General features: G+C 31.4%; 2 protein-coding genes across 2 annotated transcripts; one reads left to right on the top strand and one right to left on the bottom strand.

Annotated features, from left to right (window-relative positions):
* The first annotated feature begins 2,063 nt into the window (after nt 1–2,063).
* LOC127289661 (uncharacterized) lies at nt 2,064–7,894 on the top strand. Its single transcript, XM_051317741.1, has 7 exons — nt 2,064–2,941; nt 5,943–6,026; nt 6,109–6,273; nt 6,366–6,434; nt 6,509–6,583; nt 6,681–6,770; nt 6,845–7,894. Exons 1-7 carry the CDS (start codon nt 2,896–2,898, stop codon nt 6,979–6,981), a joined length of 666 nt encoding a protein of 221 aa, XP_051173698.1. The 5' UTR covers nt 2,064–2,895; the 3' UTR covers nt 6,982–7,894.
* A 3,028-nt stretch (nt 7,895–10,922) lies between these two features.
* Nucleotides 10,923–14,156, bottom strand: LOC127289662 (uncharacterized). The gene has a single exon (XM_051317742.1). The coding sequence runs from the start codon at nt 14,108–14,110 to the stop codon at nt 10,931–10,933; it is 3,180 nt and encodes a 1,059-aa protein (XP_051173699.1). The 5' UTR covers nt 14,111–14,156; the 3' UTR covers nt 10,923–10,930.
* Between the last annotated feature and the right edge of the window lie 2,825 nt (nt 14,157–16,981).

The following is a 16,981-nucleotide window of genomic DNA, read 5'->3' on the forward strand; positions in this document are numbered from 1 at the left end:
GATGAAAATCCACACTATTTTTGACAGCACAAATAAAAAGGTCTATTTGATTGAATAGAACAATTGGAATTTTAGTTTACAAAAATTTATTAAAAATCAAAGTAAAAATTGCAAAAATTACACATTATATGCTTTCTTTTGTAAAGAATAATGTTTTTGGAACGATACAGTTTTTTATTACTTACGGCTAGATTTCTCTTACACACTACCGTCGAGAGAGCTTGTTGAGAAGGGAGAATTCTCGCGATCTCGTCACACAATCAACGGGCAAAACGAAAGAAAGGTGTTATGCGTATTTCCGCGTCTCGAAACGCGGTACCGGTACCCTATCAGACACAAGCGGCGCAGGTACAATCCGTACGGACTGGCCGGTTTTAAGAACAAAAAATTATTTAATAAATTATAAATAATTTATTAAATAATTTCTCACTGTACTGATCAACCGATTGGGACTCAGCCGGTTCAAGGTTCGATTTAATTTTACGTCCGCCCAAAGAAAATAGAATTTAAATTGGAGCCAGCTCGCAGACGGGCCTTATTCTTAAAATTAAAAATTGGCTCAACGACAATCTATCGTGATTCAGCAATTTTAATTTTAGAAATTTAAGCACTGCTGTTAATTTACCTGGCTCAACGAAAATCTATCGTGATTCAGCAGGTATATTATTGAGCTTTCTCCACAGTTTAAACTCTAAGTTCACTTTTTAAAGAAATAATGCAAAAATCAGTAACACGTACTAAGTGATTGACTGAAGACGAATAGGCAATGAGGCCCTATGAGCTTCTGCTTATAAAGAGCATCGCGAGATGCACTTAGTGGGATTAGTGAATCAGGGGTAGAAGGATTCTGGGGGTTTCAGGGGTATCGATAAGAAAACTTAGATCATCGTCCATCGATATTCTCAGAACCCATGATTCTTGTTATTCTTTTCTTTGTTGACACTATTGGAACTGCACATCTCCATATGTGTAAGTGTATATATGTGTTTTTAATAAAGTATAACTCGCAACCTTTGTTGAATTCCAGAGCGGTCATAGTTCTGCACAGATTATCGTTTTCATATTAAAAATGAAACTATTTTCCTTTTTTATATATGCATATACATTTTACGCATACACACGTACATTTACCTTAGTACACATACATATATGCACGACATACATGTCTCAAAAATTTTCTTCTCTTTTTTTTTTTTATATGCATTTTGTTTTTTTTACAAAATTGACCCTCTTAAAATAAAATCTTAATTGTTGCGAGTTTATATGTGCTTGGAAAATGTGACATGTTCCAATTTAAGCTATCAACAATTATTCTATCTTTATTTCCCTTTTTTTTTTAATTTGAAGGTATTATAAGGAAAAGAATAGGGGAAGGAAGGCAGTGTTTGCATCGCGCGATACTCCTCAAGCGCCTCACACATATGCGTTACGCAGGCTATGGGGAGTCCGTGTCTGTGTGTACCGCATCCACGCTACGAGACTCATTGCACCTGAACGCGTGAGAAAGAGAGAGAAAGATAGATAGAATTGACATATGCGATTCTTCTCCCTTCTTATAAAATAATACATTTTCGTAAATATAATAATTGCAATATAATAATCACATTATTGTTGGTTACTATAATATGCGTAGAAATGTGCAACCAAACAATGTATACACATATCTATGCATATCACTTTGGCATACTATGAACACACGTACACACGATAAAAATAATGCACACGCATACGTGCATATACAATGCATATTCTTTGAAATAATATTTGATAATGATGATTCTAATAAGTAGAAAAATAGTATTGGTAATATATCCAATTGTTTATAATAATAATTATGATTAATTATTAATATTAATTTTAGTAAATGTAATTAACAATGATAATAATACGATTTATCATTATTAATAAAAAAAATCATGAATTAACAATAATTTGCATATTGTTAATTAATTAATTACTGCAAATTACTAATAAAAATGAGTAAAGTATAATTGTTTTATTTATAATAATATTTTAGTATCTTTATATAAGGTAAGTACACTATATTATATTTTTCATGCATATATTTATAATATTCAAGCTTGAATATTGGTATTAGATAATTAATATAGTTTATAATATAGCATAATATAATATAGTATAAATCATAATATAGAATAATATAACATAAGATAGAATAAAATAATATATTATAATATAACAGTTTAACAAAGTTATATTATAATATCATAGTCATAGATACATTTTTAGAAGCAACGAGAATATAAGACTGTGTGTGTGGAGTATCACTCAACGCGCGCGATTATCGGGGATTCAAATTACATGCCTATATACATTGTGGCATCGACTTGGAGATTTTATTCTTAAATAATTTTCAATTATTCTTGAAATTATTTATTATCATTTTATTTATCTTTTATTTATAATTTCGTTACGATAGTTCGTAACAATCCACCGCGGATTTTTCCGTTTTCGTCCCCGAAAACTCATGGTCTCGACCACAGCATTCCTTATACTTTGTATATCGACATATAATCTAAATATTGTGTCTACTTGGTGACTCTTCTAAGCACTGCTACAGTATAGGACCCAGTATCAATGTCTTTGTGCTGATACAAATCAGTTCATTTCGTGAAGTGATCAAGTGCGCTTGTGAAATTTAAAATCTCTGGGATTATTTTATTTTGAACAATTTTAGTGGATATCGGAGGATTTTATTTTAAACAATTATTGTAAAAGTGCGAATAGTGCAAAAACTTTGGAAGACTATATTTTTTTTTTTATTATAACAATTAGTGTAAAAGTGCGGGTGGTGCAAAAACTTTAAAAAAAAACTATTTTTTTTTTTTAAAAAAAAACAATTAGTGTAAAAGTGCGGGTGGAGAGTAAAAAAAAATGGCTGGAAATGCGGAAAACAGCAGAGAATTTATGGAGAGGTTTAGTAAGTTTCAAGATTTTCTATTTTTTTATTTCTTTTTACTATTATTGAATTATTTATTGATTGTTTATAACAATCGATAAATATATCTCATTCTCGGTAAACAAATACACACATCCTTTTAAAAATAGATAATAATTATTATTATTATAAAAAATTTTTTTTTTTTTTTTTTTTTTTTAACCTAATTTATTTATCTTAATAATTATTTAATAATTTTAATTTTGTTTATAATAAAAATTTTATTTATTTATTATTATTATTATTTTTTTTATAGATTTCAAATAAAATTAATAATTTTTGTTATTAATTTATAATAATAATTATTATTGATCATTAAATATTAATTAAACAATTTAAAAATATTTCAAAATGAAAATCGTTCATAATTTTGAATTTGCTTTCTAAATGCTATCAAATGTATATTCCATGCTCTTGGAGGGGTATGTATATAGTCGATGCGGCGCCGCATCTTACACTTGATGACAGCATATATAGATATACATGTATACACAGTTCCAGCGCGATGATCATAATATGAACCCAGACACATTATATTACAAAAAAATATTTTAAAATTAAAACTAAAATATATTATTATTACTATTATTATATTTGTTTAATTTTCTTTTTTTTTTTTTTTTTTTTTTTTTTTTTTATTAATTAAATTAATAACATACATTGTACATAATTTAAATATAATTAATATTTTTAATTATTAACAATCGATTATAATTAATATATATAATTTTTTTTTTTTTTTTTTAACTTTCTTTAAAATTTTAATTGTTTATAATTTATTAGCAATATAAAATTACTTAATCAAAATATTTTGTAAATGTAAAATTAAAATTGATTAGAATAAGTAATTATTTTCAACTTTATTATTGATGTTTTATATAAAAAATTCTTTGTTCGTAAAAATAAATTGACATTTAAAATTGCATTTTTTTTGTCTTGGTTCATATATTCAAAGTGCTATTAGGCATGGGTACCATCTATTTAGATGGGTGCGCGTACAGACAGCTCGGCGCCACAGCTCATGCCTTGTACACAGTATATATATATATATATATATATATATATATAGAGAGTATACATGCTTACGGTTTGAACATAGTGACCACAATATAGGATTTAAATGCACAGTGCATATACTGAGTTTTATGAATGAATTTCTCCTATATTTTTATTTAATAAACAACATGTATTAGTTAACTAATTAATTATTAATTAATTATTTATTTAATAGAAATTTCGTAAAAAAAAATTTAAGTTTACTAAGTTTTGTTTATTTAATAAATTTATTTAATGTTATAAATTTTTAGCAACAATTTTTTTTTATACATATAAAAAATTGTTTATTTAACAATTTTCAAAAATTTAATAATAAAATTTGGTACATATAATAAAATTTTGATAATTATTTAAATTTTAATAATACTTATATTATTATTATAAAATTTTATTTCTGTAACAATTTCTTTAATAATTATTATATTATTATTTATTTATTTATTTATATTTATTTATTTATCTTTTTTGTTTTTAATTAGTTAATTTTATAAAAATTTACCAAGAATTATAAATTATTTAATAAATATTTATTTTAATAAGAATTATGGGAATTTTTGTTAACTTAAAAAAAAAATTGTTTATTTAACAAATTTTTAATATTTAATACAAATCTCCAATAATAATTTAAAATTTAGCAAGAATAATTAAAGCATTTAATAAATATTCGGCTCAATAATAATTTTATAAATATTTAGAAAAATTATTTATTTAACAAATTTTTAATAATTATTACATTGTTTTTATTGTAATTTTTTTTTTTTTTTTTTTTTTTTTTTTTTTTTTTTAAATTGAAAATTTTTTTTTTTTTTGAAATCAATGACATTTTTTAATTAGGCTTATAGTTTACGAGATATTTAGGATTTTATCTGGCAGTACCTTTTTATATAAATTTTCGAATGTTTTGAATTTGGAGAAAAAAAATTTTCAATCTCGATTTACATGTTTTAGATCTCAAAATTTCGTGTCTCATTGTGGTAATCAAATTTCGGTATTGATACGAACTACAAGAAAATGAAGTTTAAAAATTTATTTTTATTTATTTATTCCATAATTTTGTTTATTTAACAATAAAAATTTACCAAAATTTATCTGATTTTAACGTATTTTTGTTTAGTTATCGAATTTTTACGAAATTCAATAATAATTTTTATTACTTTGAAGAAAAATTGTTAAAATTAAATTTAAAGTTGGTTCAATGTAGGATCTATGTCGGTCGGCCTATCTAATGACAAATGCTCAATCTGTCGCTTGACTATATCCCCTCTATGTAGGCTAAGTAATATAGGACCTCTATAGAAGATATATATATATGCGCTATGTAGGCCATAGTATGTAGAATCTATATAGGACTTAAATGTATTATTTACGTAGGTCAAATGTTCTACAATCTATATGGAGTTTTTATTTGATTTCTATATAGGCTTAACAGTATAGAATCTATATAGAAATTTTGAGGAAATCCGATATAGATGAATATAATATAATCTATGTAAGACTTGAAATCATTTCGAATTAGGAAGAATAATAATTGCATTATTATTGCAAAATTTTAATTATTTTATGCCCCCTTTTTTTTTTATTTATTTAACAATTTTTATAATTAACAGGTAATTTTTCTATAATTTACCAAAAATTATTAATTATTCTAAAATTGCGCTTTATTAATAAATTTAATAAATTTTGTTATAATTTTTATTATTTAACAGAAATTGTTTATTGAACAATAAAAATAGAATTTTATTAATTTTTATTAAATTTGAGATAATTTTTATAAATTACAATTATTTAATAAAACTTTTATTAAACTTTAGTAATAATTTTTATTTAAATTTTCATATAATTGCACTATTATCATCAATCAAATTTTTTTTTTTTTTTTTTTTAATATATGAATCGAAAAAACTTTATAACCTAGAGATTTTGTTAGTTTTTACAGCAAGAGCTGAAGGAGGGGTGGTTTCCGCTGTGTGTTCCCACACCGGTATTAGATACCGCTTTACGATTGAAGAGGGTAAGTACTGTGAATAAGAAAATAAGGTAAGAAAAAATATACATATATACACATACACATATACATTTGTACTTAATTACAGACGGATGGCATTGGTATAAGGCCAATGAATATGAAGGTGCAAGCGATGCTGATGATGAGCGCGGTGAGGAGGAAAGGATAACGGTCGGGTGCAATATTGCAGCCCGCGATCGCAGCCCCGGCTCATCACGCCCGCCCAGTCAGGAGCACATCTTGCCCCCCACATGTAAGTATTATATATATATATATATATATTAGAGAAATATTTTTAAATTCAATTGTATTTATTGATTTTTGTGGTTTATTCTGGATTTTTAGTGGAGGAACCGGTAGGTGAAGATTGGCCTGAAGAGAATGGCCTGGCAGGTGATGATCTGCCTATAACAGGTAGGATATTGTTAACGTAAAGCCCATACGTGTATAAATTTTAGACATGCATATTAATACTTTAGTTTTTATAGATCGAGCTGATGAAGATGTTACATCTCCGGATGTAAGTGACATTGAGTCACGAAATTGCGAAGAAGATTTAGAAGGTAACAAAACCTCTTTTTTTAGATGAAAAACATATACATAATTATGGGTTCCTATATATGCATATATATACATTTTTCTTTTTTTTTTTTTTTACAGATGAGGCAGAAGAAGAAGACGAATCGGAGAATGTTACGTCTCCAGATGTGAGTGACATAGAGTCACTAGGAGATGACATATTTGTCGAAGGTGAGTCATGAATATTATATATTAAATACACATTTGGGTTTATATTAACATTATTATTATTTTTTTTTTTACAGATGATGTTCAGGGAGCAAGGGCTTTGACTCCCCCCGATATGCCCGAGCTTGTTTGTTGGGCAGATAACGGTATGTTTTTTTATCATTACATGTATCCTTATATAAATTTTTGTATAACACTTGTACGTCTTTTCTGACATTCATACTTTTATTCATTCAATTTTTATATTACAGCTTATGGTTTTGCAGCCCAAGCTTTGGGTCGGAGTATAACTCCGCCCGATATGCCCGATCTCTTTTCGTGGGTGGATAATGGTAAGATATTTTTATCTTTATAAACTTTTTATATCACATTTGTGCGCCTTTTTCTAACATTCATACTTACATTTATTCAAATTTTTATTTTACAGGTGATGGTCATGCAGCTCGAGGCTTGGGCGGGAGTAGGACTCCTCCCGACCTTGTGTTAGAGGATAATGATGGTAAGAAATTTTTTTTTTTTATTTATTAGTATTTTTAACTATTTTTATTTATTAATCGCTTGTCATATATCGTTTATTAATTGGTTAGGTTGGGTACCATTCCTGCGCCGTCAAGAGCCCCTTCCTGAGCTCCTTCCTGAGCTCCGTAGTTTTGAGCAAGTGATTGGGGTCTTGTTGAAAGTAAAACTAAGGGGGGAGGATAATGAAAATGCAGACTACCGCATAATTTATCAGGAGGAATCTGACGCACCCCCTCCATGTTAGTAAATATATATATATACATACATACACACATATACATACACATACACATATACGTGCACATGTTCAAATGTTTAATATGTAATTCCCGTCTTCTTTCTTTTTCGTTTTAGATTGGTGTTTTGGGCCTACTAACCCCTCTGAAGAATTACTATGCGTAATTCTTCAAATGCGAATAATTGATTCGACGGGGGCCCGAGTCGAGTATCGCGTTATTTATGGCAGCGACGATTAATGTATATACACATTTTTGTACATATCATATTTTTATTTTATTTTATTTTATTAGCTTTATTTAATAGTTATAAGTTTATTATTGTTACCCCCTATTTTTTTTTATTTTTTTATCATTTTACTGTTATTATTTTTTTTTTTTATTTTATTTTTTTTTTTTTTTTAAATTGATAATTAATAAGTTTATTATTTGTTTATAGTTTACTATATATATATATATACATATATATATTATTATATTTATATATTTTTTTTTTTTTTTAAACACATATAGATAAGAATAGTTTGTATTTTTATATTTGTAAACTTTATATATATATATATACATATACCATCAACACACAAATATTCATTCGCACATATTCATTCATATATATTCATTCACATACATTTATTCATTCATATATATTCATTCACATACATTTATTCACTCATATTCTCATATAAAGAGAGGAAATATATATATATATATTTTAATAGCAAAAATGACGTTTGCTTTAAAGAACATTTTAATTACTTTTTATCTCCTTTTCCAGTAAAATTTCCCTGCTTTTGTTTCTTTTAACTGAAAATTTAAACTTAGGGTATGACTGTAGCAGCAATTAGAGTGAGTATAAGAATCATACATGTATATATAAAAAATAATTTTGTCTTTTACTTGTTTTAACCATAGTTATTTTTTTAGAATTTCATCGCATGTAGTCAACATTTCAAAATATCGTTGCACTGATCACAATTTTTACCACTCACATCTTTAGAACTGAGAGGCCATTTTCTTTATTAAACTACACTTGGCACACGGAGATTCTTTTATTGATGGAGAGAACTGGGACTCGTATATTTTATTTTGAATGGGGAAAACTGGAATTTGTTGTAGAGTTCAGCATCGTATTTGGATAATTTTTGGGACTATTTGTAGAAAAACAAACAAAAACTCGCTGCATTGTTGATGAATGTTGACAAGATGAAAATTATATGCACTGGTTCGTATAGTTAATATTCACTTAATTCATTATTGTTTTGCTTTTTCTTATTATTTTATTTTTGTAGGATTTCTTTTTGAAAAATTGGCTTCGGTTTCCTGTTTGATGATGGTTTGTATAGTTTTATAATATTGTTTTTGATTTTAATTAAAAGTTTCGTGAGAGTAATTATAAATTTTCTTTTAGCTACTGAAGATAATTTTTCAATGGTATGACTCTTTTGTTGAACGGGAATGAAATCTGGGTCTTTTGCTGGATCTGATGCAGGACACATTTAATTTTGGAAGGAGCAGCAGGATTCAGCATCGACTATTATTCAGACAGAGACGTCAAAAGCAACTCTGTCCTGGAGCATCACATGAGGCGCAGGTGGAGGAGGCGGTGGAAAATTGTTGTTTCTTCTACGTCTGCTAGATATCTTTCGATAGCATAGGTAGATATTGCGAGACAGGATCAGCATCAATAGCAATAGTATAACCTTGAATCCAATGGCGATGTAGTTTTTCACATCTAAAATGCCTCCTATTAGTGGAATTTCCATCCTTTCTTTGCCGTGGTGAAATATTCCAGATAGTTTTTATTGAATGGGGTTTTAGACCTCCTATTTTTACAGAAGAAATAAATGTTAGAATTGAATTTAAATGAAAACAGTGTTTGTATTTGAATTTCTCCAATACATACTGACATTAGGACTGATACTATTCACACTCGTTTGGTCGTACATGCGTATCTGACATCCCGAGTTCCTTTTCGTAATAGGTAATAGTTCGAAAATGCCCTCCAACGACTAACGCTTTCCTGAAGTGAGTTTCGAACAAGCTTTCTATAGTAGATTGTCGCCAGTCATTTTCATTGTAACGTTCTATGAAATTATGGTCTATATATTCGAAATCATCTTTTAAGTACCAAGGATAGGGTATGTTTATAATTTGATATTTTGACTCTTCTGCTTCTTTAAACAATGGTGGTAAATCAAAACATGAACACAAACAACTTGTAAATCTCCTATTTATAGGTATTTCATGAAAATCAGTTATTCCTATTTTGTTTAGTTTATTTTTCCTAGCTTTGTGGATAGGTGTCTTGAATGGGAGAGACAATGGGAAAGAGACGTGTAAGCATTGACCATCTGGTAGAAATTGTAAAGGCCTAAAACAACAATTCATGTTGTTTATTAGATAATATATCCAGGAAGAAAAACCCATATCTAAACCTATTTGAAGAGTGAGTGTATTACTGCTTAGAATAACATACACTACATAATTATACAAAAGGCTTTTTGGATCTATGATTTTAATAGATCTTAGAATAGCATAGAGATTGGGATATAGACAAATAAAACCAGATTTTAATCGAAATATTGTCCTTTGTCCAGAAAATACTTTTACTGTCAATGATTCGAGAATTTCATTGTCGGATTCATCATAAATGATCATTGTTTGACCAGCAACTCTAACATCACGAATATTTTGAGCAGTTTTTAGACAATCTAGCAATATGGCATTATATGCTAAATTAGCTAGTGTTCTTGGGATTTTCCATGATTTTTCGAAATCCTTTAATAATCTTTTGATAATTAATGGTGGATTTTTCCGACTAATTTCCGAAATAGGGACATCTTCTACATTGGGAAGCAAGACTTCTAAAAATTCACTCATTTTGAGTTATATATATATATATATATATATACCTAATAATTAAACGGGATGTTGAAGATAATATTCTACAGTTAGGTTTGAAACTAATCCTAATGTTATAGCAGTTTTAGTTCCAATTATTGCAGAATTAAATTGAAAAGATGATTCCGTATTAGGGTCTATAACTAGAAAGAAAATTTTATCACCGTTAACTTCTAATTCTACACTTCCAACTACTAAAAGAAATTCATTTCCTATCTTCTCTATAGAATGACTAATATTTTCATATTCCACGTTTAGAAGATTTACAGAAATAAAATTGTGTTTTGTTTTTAGAGATAGTAATACGTCTATTTCGTCTACAATTAAATCTGGGGACATCAGCGTTATATATTCTTCTCCATTTAACACTATTTCATCCTCAAAATTGGCAGGTGGCATTTTCAACGCTTAAGTACATATTGATTTTTTTTTTTTTTTTTTTTTTTTGTACTCCTTACACAGTTTGCTTCAATCTCTTCACAACCTGATAAAAGAGAAAGATTTTAATTAACAATATGCCATCATTAATTTATCTTTATGTTTTGAAAATCTCTCGTTATTTTCATCTTCTAGGATTACATTATTATTTTGAGTAAATCCTACTACGGTATAAGGACCTTCGGCTCTCTTATCGAATTTATTCGCTCGGATTTCTTTATACGCGAACACCTTGTCGCCAATTTTCGCTTTTAGAGGGCGGGCAGTCCTATCATGATATTCTTTAGACTTTAGTTTCGCTTGGACAAGATTTTTGGCAGCTATTCCCTGAATTTCGCTCATTCTAGTTATAAGTTCTTTTAAATAGGATCCATAAGTCTCAAGCTCTGGTCCTTGGGGAAATGAACTTGGAATTCTTGCTAGTTTTCCGAAAACCAACTCGTAAGGAGTGAAATTAGTTGCCTCGTGAACTGATGTATTATAATTAAACATCGCAAAAGGTAAAAGACGATCCCAATCGTCAAAATCCTCAGCATAATGTTTAATAAAATCTGTCAGCTCAATATGGCTTCTTTCTAATGCTCCATTGGTTTGAGGTCTGTAGCCAGAAGTGGTTATTTGTTTAACTCCAAAAATTCTTTCCAATTTTCTCATGAGTGAACTTATAAAACTTCCTCCTCGATCAGTAAGAACACATCTAGGCGCTCCAAACTGAGAGAATAAATGAGTAGCTACTGCATGAGCGATTGTGGTTGTTTTTATATCGGAAATAGGGACTGCTATACAATATTTACTGAAATTATCTTGCATAGTGAGAATATACCGATTCCCATTTGGAGTAGTAGGTAACTTTCCTACGGTATCTAGGGATACTTTGTCAAAAGGGCCTGCAGGAGTATCGGTTATTATCATTGGTTCACGAGTACGAGCTCTAACTAATTTATTTTGAAGGCAACTCTGACATCCTCGTATAAATTCTGTTATTTCATCTCGCATTCGAGGCCAAAGGTAGCGTTCTCTAATTCGTCTATATGTCTTCGTTATCCCCTTGTGACCTGCTAGTAGACTTTCGTGATATTCCGAAATAATTTTTGGCCTCAATTCTGGGGGTGGAACTTCAATTTTTCCGTGGCACAATATCATAATGATATCGCCACCGCGGAATATTTTTGTTAATAATTCTGTCATTTTACCTTGGGGAAGGGAACCTAACAAATCACCTGTATTTGCCATACGACATGTAGATCGAGTATCTCGGCTCAAAGCTAATTTAAGATTTTTCAAACCTAGAATTACATTTCGCCAGTCAATTTCGTCATAATGTCTTTGTTTAACAATTATTGAATAGGTACAATATCGTCCACTAGGGGTAATAAGTATCTGACCTATTTTTGGTCGTTTTTCCTGCAGTTCTTGAAGATCGATTCTCTCGGTTGCCACTAAAAGTTTTGAAATAGCATCAACTGGTTCACAATCTTCTGACATGAAATGAGCATAATTGTCTCTTTCATATGTTAATGGTTCTGACCATTTTTGAATTACGTTATTTTTAGTCAACACGTCTTTCGTTATTTTAAAGTCATTGTCGTCACAAGTATCAGAAAAAGATGGGGAATCATAATACGGAATACCTACACCTTTGGAAGATTTTTCTATGGGTGTACACTTTGTTCCCGACACATTATCATTAGTTTTTTCCTGTAGTCGGCGTGGCACAACACTAGATTTTTTTCCCATTTTTGAACCATTTGTTTTCATGTAGACAAATGGAGTAGATTGAGCATCAGGAATGACGGAAAATCCAGGTGTTTGAAATATTGATCCTTGCCATTGGGAATAATCCTTAGCGGGGGAATGCATGACATCTGGATCGTCCCTGAAACGTACTGTACTCTGTCTTCCTTCAATTTGTTTAGCAGGTAATGTAGGCGAAGGTCGCGGCGAATTTTCTATTTCAACATTTGAAACTTGGCGCTTGTTGTAATTGTCCAAAAATTTTCTTATCCTTTCTGTGAATGCATCATCTTCGACATCACTATTTTGGCATGGATCCAGGGCTTCTAGAGTATCAAGGAGTTCTTCGTCATTTTCACCTTCCGATACATGCGTTAATTCTGGACGAGTAAATTCTTTATCCATTCCTTCGTGGTCCCATGCTAATGTTAGGTTAGTTTGATCGAATCCTCTATTTTGCATTGACTTGTCAAATTGCTGAAATGATTTTTCTAACCCACTTTTTACTTTCCACACTTTGACGTCTGATTCTTCTTCTGTGCTTCCAATCGGTTGGGGAGCAATATTAATAATCACATTTTCAAGATCACAAATTTCTTCCTCTTTTTCTTCTTCGATTTCAAAATCGTCCATGATTTGTTCTTTATTGACACCTTCTTTTGCTAATTGATCGGCCATTTCATTACCAGTTAGGCCTTGATGGCTCGGTATATGTTCCCAGACAACGTTTAAGGGTTCTAAAGCCTTTGTTAATTTTTCAAAGGCAATGCGATTTTTAACAGGTTTATTTTCCTTAGTTTTCCATTGGTTTAGTTTCCATTTTGGGATCCAATCCGTAACACTTTGAATTAAGAATTTTGAGTCGGTGTTAATCCTCAGATTTTGGATTCCTGCTTCTTGAGCTTTTAAGGCGGCTACAGTTGCTGCTTCTATTTCAGCTGCATTGTTTGTTTGTCGACCCTTGGATCGCTGAGAAATATTTAAGGGATGATTATGACCAAACCAAATACCTATTCCAGCTCTTGGTTCTCCACTTCCGTTGAAACTACAGGCGCCATCTACATAAACGTCTGTATAAGTGTTTTTCGCTGGGGAGAACAGAGGAATAGTGGTTTGAATTTGATCCTCGGAACCTACTATTTTTGGACTCGCCTGTTTCTGTTTTGGGGTTATTTCTACACTAGGGAAACCGCTATGACTTTTTCTGAAAACTGGGGGATCAGAATCTTCATTTAATTCCTCATCTGTTGTTATTTCGCTAGAAGATGATGGTTTTTCACTAGAAACAGGGGTTTCTGGATTTGGAATTTCCCTTCCTCTAGTTAGCCTTTTTGCAATACAACTCTCGTTCGGATCGACGAGATTTTTAGTACCTCGAGGTAAGGTAAATGTTTGATCCTTTCGTTCATCTCTCTTGGTACTACCTTTAGGTCGACCCGGCGGATTTTTACCTGTGGAGAGGGGTTGCTTAGGAATCGTTGATTTTATGAGAGTTTTAGGGAGGGGTCTTCGCATTCTTACAACTTGTGATGGATCACTTAAGGTTCTTTTATAATTAGGATTCAAAATATTTGTTTTTGGCCTTTCCTTATACCTTGCAGAAGTAGAGGGCTTTTCACTATTTGAAGAATCCTTTTTCGCGCACTTTTCCTTATTATCCTTCTTGCTAGATTCGCTTCGCGTTATGGGTAAGGCTCGATATTGCACGGATTGTTTCTTATCTATTAACACGTTCATTGGAATCTGATCAGGATTAAGAGTTTCACTTTTTGCACTAAGGTTCGAGGATGTAGATTTATCTGTATCTGCGTCCGTCGTCACGTCGCTTTGATTGTCTTTTTCTTTTATGGGACTGTTTGATAATGCTTCTACAATTCTGTTAATTTTACCTGGCTTGTACTCGAATTTATACACGTAATCTTGAAGACGTAGCCTCCACCTGTGTAATCTCGCACCTGGATTTTCAATATAACTCATCCAGTGTATCGGTTCGAAATCGCAAGCTAGAATAAATTCTCGACCATATAGATAAGGTCGAAAATTTTCTACGGCATATAGGATCGCAAGGCATTCTTTTTCCGCTTTCGGATATTTTTGTTCATTTTTATTTATGACCTTTGAAAAATAAGCCACGGGTAAATCGATTCCGTCGCATTCTTGAGTTAAAATAGCACCTATTGCACGCTCAGATGCGTCGGTAGTTAACTTAAAAGTTTTCGTAAAATCAGGATATTGTAGAATAGGTTCTTTACAAAGATGGTTCCTGAGTTGACGAAAAGCTTTTTCCTGATCATCAGTCCATTTCCAAACAGTTTCTTTCTTTAAGAGGTCTGTTAATGGATTTGATATTTTTGCATAATCTTGTATAAATCGCCTATAATAACCGGTTAATCCAAGGAATCCTCGAAGTTCCTTGATAGTGGTAGGATGGGGAAAATTCCTTATCGCATTTATTTTATTAGGATTAGGTTTTACCCCTTCTGGACCGATTATATGACCGAGATATGCTACTTCCGTTTTTAGAAATTCGCATTTGTCAGGTTGTAATTTTAAGTTTGCTTCACGGAGGCGATTAAAAAGCCGTCTAGCTCTTCTATCATGTTCTTCTAAAGTGTCGGAATGAATAATGATATCATCTAAATATACGAGAGCTTCCGTATCAAGCATACTGTTTAAAACGTTATTTAATAATCGTTGGAATGTAGGAGGGGCATTCTTTATTCCCATGGGCATACGCTTATATTCGTAATGAGCGTTGCCGGTAGAAAAAGCTGTTTTAATCCTATCGTCAGGGTGTGTTTCTACTTGATGGAAACCCATGGCTAGATCAAAAACTGTAAAATACCGCGCAGTGCCCAATTTTTCGAGCAGGCTATTTATATGGGGTAACGGGAAAGAGTCACCTATAACTTGCTCGTTTAGTTTCCTATAGTCTACAACAACTCTCCATTTCTTTTGACCCGAAGCATCGAGTTTTTTGGGAACGATAAGAACTGGGGAATTGTATGGTGAAGTCGAAGGACCAATGATTCCACAGCTCAATTGTTTTAGGAGCTGCAGATCCATTTGTTCTCGAGCTTCATGAGGACACCTGTATTGTTTTCTAGTGATGACTTTGTCATCTCTTGTTGGAATTCTATGCTGAATTAAATGGGTACATGACAAAGGTTCCCCATTCAAGTAGAAAATGTCAGCATAGTCTTCTGCCCAACCGTAAACAACTTTTCTTTCTTCAGGGCTCAGATGTGAAACGTAAAGGGCATTTTTAACCTTTATAACTCTATCAGAATAACCATTAACATTTTGATCCTGAAGTTCCTCTAGTTCCGAATCTGTTAATTCTTCTCCAGGAAACTTGCAGAAATCAAAAGGTATTAATTCTTGTGGAGTTAGTTCAAGATCAATATCCTCTTCAGTGGTATTGATAGCCACTGCATGACATACACCATTGGTATTGGTAACCACTGCTTCACCAAGGTAAAGTCCTTCGGGTGTAGGTACTAGAGGTAAATAACCTTCTTTTAGGCCCTTGTTAGAAACGTCGATCGCGATTGGTTGTCTAGTCCTCGCTTTAATTCTGAGAATTCGAGCAAATGGTTTAATTTCAGGTTTCAAATTTTTTTTCGATTCTTGTGATTCTAAATCTACGAAGGGTATAGGAGTTATAGGATCCGAGATTGTAACTAACGCATTATGTCGAAACGATATTTGAGCTTGCTCTTGACGAAGAAAAGGTCTTCCTAAAATACCTGATGTGGATATCGGAAAATTATTTTTAACCACGTGGAATTCGACTGGATTTTTCTGAATTGTAAGTTCGATAGTTCCCAGAGTCTTAACGGAATGATTTGTTATTCCTGTAATTTCAGCGCTGTTTTTGACTGCAATTATTAGTTCCGGGTCCAGAGCATTCAGTTTAATCAAATTAGTATCTGATCCAGGATCAACTAAAAATTTGATTTTTGGATGTCTAAACTCGGGAGCAGTCAATTCGACTACTGGGGAGTCTTCGTTCCTAATTCCGACTCTAAGGATTTTACTGAATTCTCCGCGAAGTGTACCGTTTTCGAACGCTGGAGGATCGGACTCGCCACCGCGTCTGAGCGGCGAGTCTGTTGGGAGTTTAAATTAGTTTGAGGTCCTGGTGATAATGACCTTGGGGGTGTGTTGCCACCTCTATATGGTGACATCACCTGCGGTGTTTGAACAGGTGCTTGAAATTGCATCTGCTGCGGGTATTTCGCAGCCTGTGGATATTGATATGGAACAGACTGAGATTTTTGAGGCCACATTGATTTGTAAAACTGGGCCAATTGTTCAGGTGTGAGTTGAATCAGATTTGATTTGTTTGTTTCAGCATTTACTTTTTCTGACCGAGAATCCTGA

This window comes from Leptopilina boulardi, unplaced genomic scaffold (genome assembly GCF_019393585.1).
Source record: "Leptopilina boulardi isolate dan_hultmark-lab unplaced genomic scaffold, ZJU_Lbou_2.1 LbouV2_49, whole genome shotgun sequence".
Lineage (NCBI taxonomy): Eukaryota > Metazoa > Arthropoda > Insecta > Hymenoptera > Figitidae > Leptopilina > Leptopilina boulardi.

Bases quoted from the DNA above. Each gene is read 5' to 3' on its own strand.
- LOC127289661 (XM_051317741.1), top strand. From the start codon at position 2,896: ATGGCTGGAAATGCGGAAAACAGCAGAGAATTTATGGAGAGGTTTA. The intron at 6,027-6,108 runs GTAAGTACTGTG...ACTTAATTACAG, and splicing joins CCGCTTTACGATTGAAGAGG to ACGGATGGCATTGGTATAAG. The intron at 6,771-6,844 runs GTGAGTCATGAA...TTTTTTTTACAG, and splicing joins AGATGACATATTTGTCGAAG to ATGATGTTCAGGGAGCAAGG.
- LOC127289662 (XM_051317742.1), bottom strand. From the start codon at position 14,110: ATGCGAAGACCCCTCCCTAAAACTCTCATAAAATCAACGATTCCTAAG.